Here is a 9354-nt window from a genome sequence, read left to right on the forward strand (position 1 = left end):
ATCATGGTTCCTCCTGAACTGAGGATTGTTGTGATCCGCCTCTACGAGACTGTCATTGCCAATCTTAAGACCAACGAAGGGTGGTCTAAAGATATTAAATGTAATATCGGGGTTAAGCAAGGTTGTCCCCTTTCCCCTACCCTTTTTGGTATTTACATCGATAAACTAGAGGAGTGTTTGGAAACTGTGGGCTGCAAAGGCACCGAGCTCGTTGGTATTATCATTACTCTTCTCCTTTATGTTGATGATATCATTCTTCTTGCAAGGAGCCATGATGACCTAGAAAAGAAACTTAAGACTCTTCATGTCTACTGCTCCAAGATGGGTATGACAGTTAATACCGACAAGACTAAAGTCATGATCATTAAATCCAAAAAATCACCCATGGTAGTTTCGTCTATGATAACCATTGCCTTGAGAAAGTTTCTTCTTATAAATATTTGGGTATTGACTTTCCTCATCATCTCAGTTGGAATTATAACATCGAGAAAAGAATTATTGGAGGTTGGAAAGCTTATTATGAGCTTGAAAACAATTGTAGGTCAACCAATCTTTATAGTTGGAGTTAAAAAGGGTTCCTTTTTTGGACTCCCGTCACCCCTGTTATCTTATATGGATGTGAAGTTTGGGGGTGCAGTATATCTAGGGAGTCGTGGAGAAAGATTGAGATGATCCAAAAGCAATTCATAACATATAACCTCAAGATCAAGGGAAATACTCCCTATCCTATCCTCTTGATCGAAGTTGGCTTGTCCCCCATTGAAAGTGCGACTATGTTTAGATATCTGATGTATAAGAAGAAACTTCACAATATGGAATTCAATAAGCTCCCAAAAATTGCTTCTAACTTTAGTCAAAACCCCCACCACTTTAGGCAAAACCCCGACATGCGCCTCAAGAGCGGGTGGCATCAGGATACTCAGCCTCGGTTCAACCTTTGGGGGATTAAGGAGGAGATCATCACGGGAAGCAAGGATACTATCAAAGAAATTATTACCTCCGGTTTTAAGGACAAGATGTGGGATGCTAAGGAGTTGGAGGCTAAAAGGAAGCTAAAGTACTATAAGGAGTTGATCAACCCCACCCTTGATAACTAGAATTATCTCTCTATGTTGACTAGCACTAAGAAGAAAATGAACATTGCTAGGATTAGAACTAACTCTCATGAGCTTCAGAGTGAGATCGGGTAGTGGTCTACTCCCAAGACTCCATGGGACGATAAGATTGTCAGCTTTGTGATACTAAGAAGGTGGAAGATGATAAAAACTTCCTTTTAGACTACCCGACTCTTGCCCACATCTGCTCTCAATTCCCTATCATCAGCCACACCTCCAATCTTCTTGACTTATTAAGCCAACCCAACTATAGCGATTTTGGAACGCTTCTTTCCCTACTCTTTGATCATAGAAACAAGATTTTGAAGAATGACAATTAGACTCTCTTTTCTTGAGGTCCGGTAGATCACATTGGTCTTAGTGGACGTTAATCATCATCATCATCATGATCATTAAATTTTTATTTTTATTTTTTATATATATCTATTTTATTTTCAAAAATTAAATTTATAATTTATGCTCAAAGAAATTTATACCTTAAACTACCATACTTCTTTAAATTTTACAAACTTTTATTGAATTTAAACCATGATTGATATTGACCAAATATCTAATAAATTATTAAATTAGAAATTAAATTTTAACATTAAGTAATTTACCAAATAATTGATATTATAATTGATATTGAATATAAATTTAATTAAAAATTCTATTTAATTTAATTAATTTACAAATTAAAATATTCTTTTACAAAATTATAATAAAAGTTTATCTCACAGGTGGATTCAAAAAACCCCGTGAATTAACTTGGGTCACAGGTGTAATTTTGGCTGTGTTGACCGTATCCTTCGGTGTAACTGGTTATTCTTTGCCCTGGGATCAAATTGGTTATTGGGCAGTGAAAATTGTGACTGGTGTGCCTGAATAACACTTTTAATATAACACATATAGATTTTTCCAAAACTTTACTTAATTTTGCTTCATAATAATTATTTCTAAATCTTCTCACAATAAATTAAAAATTAAACTTTACCAAATTTAATTTAATCTCATCCATTAATAATTTTTTCCAAACTTTATATTTATATAAAAATTAAAAATTGGTTCGGATAATTTCTTTGGTTTTTTGTTAATATGATTTTGATTAAAATATAATTAAAATATAAAAATATATTAACATTCTAAAACAAAAACACCTAAATTATATACATCACTAACTAAAAATTAGGATTAAAAATTAAACTTTTCCAAATTTAATTTAATCTCATCCAATAATATTTTTTTTAAAACTTTATATTTATATAAAAATTAAAATTTGGTTCGGAAAATTTCTTTGGTTTTTTGTTAATATTATTTTAGTTAAAATATAAAAATATATTAACATTCTAAAACAAAAACACCTAAATTATATACCTCACTAACGAAAAATTATAATTTTTTTCAATAAAATTCCAAACAAAATGTATCCTTAAAAAATATTTTTTTTTTTTTACAAAACCACTCAAACTTAACTTTTAAACACGAGGTGTGGATGAAAATGTATAAGTCAACCTTTAAAGATACATCACGGGAACCTAAACAACCTAGACTTCTACCTATGCACATCTAACTAAACCACAAACTAATTGGGCACCTTGATGGGTGGTCACATGCACAAATTACATGGGAATAGTTCATGAGTTTGATGAGTGGTCACATGGAGAGGTTGACAACATTAAAGTTGAAGCAAGGGGGTCTTAATCAATGCCATGTTGAGTTTAGGCCTTGGATTGTATTTAGTCCAACATGCCTGACAGTCAAGTGTGGTCAGAGTGGGCCAGGGGGAATTTGCAAGGACTTTTATGAGTAGTTGGAGGAGAAGGGTGTGAAAGTGGATACCGTGTAAGAGAGGGAAGTGAATGGGGTGAAGTAGTGTGTTAGGGTGGGAGGGGGAGGCCCAAAAATAGGAATGGTAGTGTTATGGCACTTTGCACATGGCCAGCTTGCACCTGTCACATGCCCTTCACAGCTCACATGTCCTAGCATTGCCCTCATTGTCATCATATAATAATGTTGATAATAATACCATTGAACAGATCACAAAGCTTTTGTACAATTAAAAAAAATAATGGCATTATGACGATACTTTGCACAAATAATTGAGTCAAGGAGAGCGCTTTCCCACAAATAATTCTTAAGAGACACCCCACATCGGGTAATAGGTGTTATGCGGATAATGGATATGAAGTTAACATAGTCGACGAGGAATCAAGAAGAGTTTTGAGGGAGGCCTCAAAACTCTAAGGGGGCAGGGCAGGGCAGGCCTCTCTCTATTAGACTGCCGCTGAGGGAATGGGAATGGTAGTGTACCCGACCATCAAGGCAGGGTGCTCGTTGAGGGCCGGCTCATTTCTCAAGGTTCATGGATCAGGCTTGCACTGCAAGCAAGTCTTAGATCCGCACGGGATTGTGTATTGTTATTGGTAGCAGTGGGGAATCAAGTCTGGTGCAAGCCTCAGATCTCCAAAAGGCCGAGGCTTGCTGGAGAAGCCCAATAACAAGTATTCTCCATTGACACGGAAAAGGAAAAACAACAGGAAAAATCTTAAAACACTACCATAGCGTCTCACATACTCTGTATCAGGTGAAAGTATCCCAAATCAGGCAGCCAGACTCCTGGTCTACAGTAGATCAACAACACGCAATATAATCTACCTGCTTTTGCTTTTGCACAGTTCCTTCATTCCTTGCTTGTTAGTGTTGATTTGCTTTTCCTTTTCCTTCTTTCCAGTTTAGTCTGTCTGTTAGTTATTTCTTCTTGTTCCATGTTATTATATTTTAGATGGCATCATCTTCATCTGCACCCTCTTCATCCTCACCATTGTCCTTATTATCAGTATCACCAACAAAATCAGGTGCAGCAGCAGTATACATCACGAGATATGGTTCTCTGAACTCCATTGGTATCTCAGGACCGCTCAGTCAATACTGCCTGCTACACTCGTCCTTTCATGTTATTCAAGTGATGGCCTAACAAAATCAGGCCGGCCGCTGTATTCTTCTAGTTCTGTTCCACGTTAATTTCACAATCAGTTGAGATTTGAACGTTCAATTTTGTGATTTTGATTGGGCAAATAGGTTAATGATCTGATTCAGGCTTATACTCCAATACCCCCAAGCCGACCTCTATATTGTTGAGTTAGATCATTTTTTTTGGTTCTGTTTCTCTGTTTCCCCATCTCAAATTCTTGTGTCTTTATTGCTGTTCAACAGCCTTTAATCTGTTATAATGAAGGGCGACATGGGCAATTTTCAGGCCGAATCTAAGAAGCAGAGTAGTGGGTCTGGTTTTGATTTGTATGGGGGGCTTTTCAATAGTAAAATTTTTGGGTCAAAGCCTAACATGGATCGATCTCCTCCCTCTGCCTTGCCCAAGAACAATGCAGAGGACTGCAATAGTCCTGCAGCTAATTACAAGAGTCCAGATATTTTCAACAGCAACAGCAACAAGGATGACAGCAGGGTGCCTCTCTACTGGGAAGAGAAGAGTAAGGATCTGTCATCTGCCAATTTGAAGGGCAGTAACTACAAAAATAGTGGAGATCAGAAATACAGTGGTGTCGGGTTCGAGAAAAGTTTCGGATCTATGACTTTGGGTGAGCTGGGGCGACCAAAGGAGAGCAACAGCGCTGACATGGATTCAAAATTAGCAGATGCCCAAAATATGGCGAGGAGCAGTCCTATTCCAGGGGGTATGATGTTAAGCCGAAAATCATCAGATGGTGCAAGCAGTTCTAGCAGTTCAAGCGGGTCTTTGTCTGGCGGTAGTGGTGGCACCAAAAGCGGCGGTCCTGGCGGAAGTAGCCCCATTGTAGGAGCTCTGAAGGTGGGTGCTAATCATCACCATCATCATAATAACAGTGGCAGTAATAATCACTCTGGTGAGCTGAGTTTGGGTTCTGTTTCCAGCGGAGGAAGCTCAAGTGGCGGTAGCTCAACAGCAGAAAGTGCAATAAGAGGTGGCAGATCTCTAAGATCAGGCAATATCCTAAATCCCAAATCATCTGGCAGCCCCACTGGAGATAGCAGAGACAGAACCAACAATGTTACTGGTATGATCACTGGAGGAGGGGGTTTGGGAAATGTGAAGAAGCCGGGCCATTCTAGGGGTAGGTCCGTTGATGGTCTACCTTCTCTTAAGAGTAGTACGCCGTCTAGGTTATCTGGGGAGCTCAGTTCTGGCCCACCAGCCAATTGCAAGCCACCTTCTGGGCCGCAAGTTCCAACCGGAAACATATACAATGCTGCAAAGGCTTCATCTGTGTCTGCAAATGCAAATGCTAGTAATGGTGGTCATTTGCCCAGTGCAAACGTTAATAGTGTTGCTGGTGGGAACATTATAAGAGGGCATACACCTGCCCCCAGTGGAAACATTTTGCCACCCCTTTCCCCCAGTGGAAACATTGGCAACATTTTTCCCAGTGGTAAAGTTCACACCAATACCAATGCCAATGTCAACGCCAATGTCCTCAACAGTGCCAAAGGGAATCCCAAGGGAGACAGTGGTCATGGCCATGTTTTGGGATCTGGTGGTGGTAACTATGGGCATGGAAGCATAATGAAAGGGAATAGCAAACCGGAGTCTGTTGTGACTGGCAACATCCAGTTCGCTGGAGAGGGCATGTTGCTGAAGCGGGCTATGTCCAGTACAGATCCAGAGGATGTGAAGAATGCAGCGAATGATCAATACAAAAAGGGCCATTTTGCAGAAGCATTGGCTCTGTATGATAGGGCTATTTCGCTGTCTCCCGGAAGTGCACCTTATAGAAGTAACAGGGCTGCTGCACTCACTGGGCTTGGACGATTTGCAGAGGCAGTGTCAGAATGCCAAGACGCAATCAGATTGGATCCTTCCTATGCCCGGGCTCACCACAGACTTGCATCACTCTATCTCAAGTAAGTTTCTTATCACAGACTTGATTAATTGTTTTATATTCTTATGATTAAATTCAATTTTTTATTTTGAATTTGGGAGATGTCTCAGTGACCAAGCTAGCTCCCAGAGGACTATTAAAAGGATAAACATCCAATAGATATGTTTTCTATTCATTTTTCGGGGAGTGTATTGTTATGAGGGTGTTCAGGGAATCCTTGGGTTTGATCTGATGATGAACCATGAATTAAACAATGCAGTTTAGGGCAGGTAGATAATGCCAGAAGGCAATTCAATCTATCAGGACAGCATTCAGATAGGGCTGATATTCAGAGGCTGCAGAATGTGGAGATGCATTTAACAAAGTGTGTGGAAGCTCGGAGAACAGGAGATTGGAATGGTGTATTAAGAGAGAGCGATGCAGCATTTGTTGCTGGTGCTGAATCTTCACCGCAGGTACATGTCTGTGTATTTTGTAGAGCAAAATGTTGCCTTTTGAATTGCTTGGTATATGCTTAGATTTTGGAGATACATGCCTCAGGGTTGGATTTTTTGGCTTCAATTGCAGGTGTTTGCATCTAAAGCTGAGGCATTACTGAAACTTCATAAATTAGACGAGGCAGATGCAGTTTTGATGTGTGCAGATAAGGCGGAAGGTATAAGCACACCCAGTAGGTTTCACGGGATTGTGGTTGATTCATATGTTCTCTTGGTTCGAGCGCAGGTGGACATGGCATTAGGAAGGTAATTTACCAGAGATGATAAGCTCTAATTTGAAGAAAACTTTTAGGTCAAATTGCAGAAAAAATAAATCAGATTTAAGATCTCTTAACGGATGGTTAACACATAATGGATTATTTTGCCAGGTTTGAAAGTGCAGTTGCAGCTGCTGAGAAATCAGCTGCATTGGATTGTTGCAACCGGGAAGTGTCTTCATTGCTTCGCAGGGCTAGAGCAGTGGCCAATGCTCGTTCAATTGGAAATGAACTCTTCAAAGTTGGGAAGTATTTGGAAGCATGTAAAGCATATGGAGAAGGGTTAGAACATGATCCCATGAATGCGGTATTGCTTTGTAACAGAGCGGCCTGCAGATCAAAGCTTGATCAGTGGGACAGGTCAGTGGAAGATTGTAATCTAGCATTAAGCGTTCAACCCAACTACACTAAGGCTCTTCTTAGGCGAGCCGCATCGAATACTAAGGTACATAAGCATTTCAAACAATTTTCTTTTGTTTCATGTGTCCTGTATTCAGGGTTAAACAATATATAGTAGACATGATTTTTTTTCATTGTTATTGTTATTGTGGTGGACATTGATGTATGGATGCTGGGCAGCTTGAGCGATGGGAGGAAGCTCTAAGGGATTATGAGATTTTGAGGAAGGAATTTCCATGGGATAAAGAGGTGCTGCAGTCTTATAACTATGTTCAAGTAGAACTCAAGAAATCTCGTGGAGAAGAGATTTACAATATGAAGTTTGGAGGGGAAGTAGAGGTGGTTTCCAGTGATGATCAATTCAGAGATGCTATTAATTCACCTGGTTGGTAATGCATTCCTGTGAGACATTTATGCTTTATCTGTTTGTTGTCCCATTTTAGGGTTTCACGTTTTTCCGAGCACGGGGTAAAAAACTGCTCGAATAACTTGCTTTATATGTGTATGGATATGCAGGCCTAGCAATAGTCCATTTCAACACAAGATCAAATGACCAATGCAAAAAGATTTCTCCCTTTTTCGATCAGCTATGTGGAAGATACCGTTCTGCTAACTTTTTGAAGGTACCCACAGACAAAATTAAGCAAATGTATCCACTATAAATTTATGTATTGAATTGCTGGTTAAGCAGAGATGCGTTTGAGAGAAAATTGAAAATTGTTTAACTTTCTCTAACATGGATTTGTGTTTAATTGATGAAGGTGGACATTGAAAAAAATCAGAGTTTGGCAAGGTCAGAGAGCATAAGTATTGTACCCACGTTCAAGATTTACAAGAATGGTGTCAAAGTGAAAGAGATTATTTGCCCAAGCCAGCAAGGCCTGGAGAATTCAGTGAAGCATTATTACAGCGTCTAGACGGAAAGATGCAGTCTTTATCTGCAACCATTACCATATCATTCACACATTCAGTTCTGAAACACCTATAGACAGCAGAATAAAATGGATTTGATTCAATATAGGAAGAGTATTTTCCTGCTTTTTCTCTGATTCTTTGTGGCCTCATCCCGTTCTCTTCAAATCTTTCTGCCTCCGAGGCCAATTTTTCCCTATTCATGTTTCTGTTTAGCCCTGACGGTGATAAAAGAAATACTCAGCAGAGATATCCTCCAAGAAAGAGCATATCAACCAAGTGCATTTGCAATTCGAGATTTTTATACGTATTCCACATCGGTGATCAGTTGTAAACAATTTGCAAATACATTCTCATTCTGTTTGATTTGTCTCGCAGAAAACATTATCAAATTGCTGGGTGCTATGGGTTCATTTGGTGCACTTGAACAATTCTATGGTATACATGATGTATAGAGAGACAAAGACAGGGCCAGATAGAAAGTCTAGTCAAGTAGGATTGGTCACTGTATATATTTTTTCAATATATTGGAAGGCCAAGTTTAATTGAATTTTTCAATATTTTTTCGTCTCTTTTGTACTTGAAATTCCTGCAATCTGCTCAGGATGTCCAATAAATGAAAAATGTTTGCATTAATTTCAGGGATAGGTGCTGATAAATGTTAATGCTATTTTTTTGGTATAAAGGGGATGTTGTTTCTATAAAAGGTAATTTTTGCATCTATTACAAAATTGATATTGTAGGTTTCTTCTACAAGCAATAGACAAAATCATTCAAACTAACTGTGAAACCAGTTTCTTGGAAGATTTCAATTTTTTTTTTTTTTGGCAAAATTGGAGTGTATTTTGTTACGAGGGCCAAATATTCAAACCCCACAATAACATAGCAATGCAGAACATTTTAGCTCAATTGCAGGTTGCTTACTAGGCTACCACATTATTCTCTTTGTGACTTAGGTGGCAAGTATCCATATTCACGCCATGGTTACCACATTCTCTTTGTAACTTGGGTGGCAAGTATCCATATTCACACCATGGTTGGGAGGGTTGTACACTGAACACTTTTGATAGATAAAATCATAAATCGCTAAATTCCATGCTAGAATCATCACAAACCTTCTGTGCAAGTCCAACTGTGCACAAAGCCCCCAACCTTCTTGGAAAGAGCTCATTACGGAAGAGATTACCCAAACTGCATTTGGGTGCAAGCCCAAACCGTGATCAGTGCACTTACCTTCTTGAAAAGAGCTCACTAGGCTCTACATTCTCCTTGTGACCAGTGAGGTAAGATACAAATTTTCACCATGGTTTAGATTTTTACC

General features: G+C 39.0%; 1 protein-coding gene across 3 annotated transcripts; it reads left to right on the forward strand.

Annotated features, from left to right (window-relative positions):
• The first annotated feature begins 3238 nt into the window (after positions 1-3238).
• On the forward strand, positions 3239-8591 carry LOC149162597 (TPR repeat-containing thioredoxin TTL1-like). Of its 3 annotated transcripts, none has more exons than XR_016261939.1 (7): positions 3239-5990; positions 6228-6423; positions 6536-6711; positions 6834-7167; positions 7302-7510; positions 7638-7744; positions 7883-8051. XR_016261939.1 is itself a non-coding variant. In XM_089437330.1 (7 exons), exons 1-7 carry the CDS (start codon positions 4324-4326, stop codon positions 8036-8038), a joined length of 2841 nt encoding a protein of 946 aa, XP_089293456.1. In that variant the 5' UTR covers positions 3239-4323; the 3' UTR covers positions 8039-8591. The 3 variants fall into 3 exon arrangements, 2 of the variants coding, with proteins under 2 accessions (XP_089293456.1, XP_089293457.1); XM_089437330.1 differs by having other exon boundaries at positions 7302-7506; positions 7883-8591; XM_089437331.1 differs by lacking the exon at positions 7883-8051 and having other exon boundaries at positions 7302-7523; positions 7638-7743.
• The last annotated feature ends 763 nt before the right edge of the window (positions 8592-9354 follow it).

This window comes from Pinus tabuliformis, chromosome 5_2 (genome assembly GCF_031772625.1).
Source record: "Pinus tabuliformis cultivar Carrire ecotype Pingquan chromosome 5_2, CPIR1, whole genome shotgun sequence".
NCBI classification, from domain to species: domain Eukaryota; kingdom Viridiplantae; phylum Streptophyta; class Pinopsida; order Pinales; family Pinaceae; genus Pinus; species Pinus tabuliformis.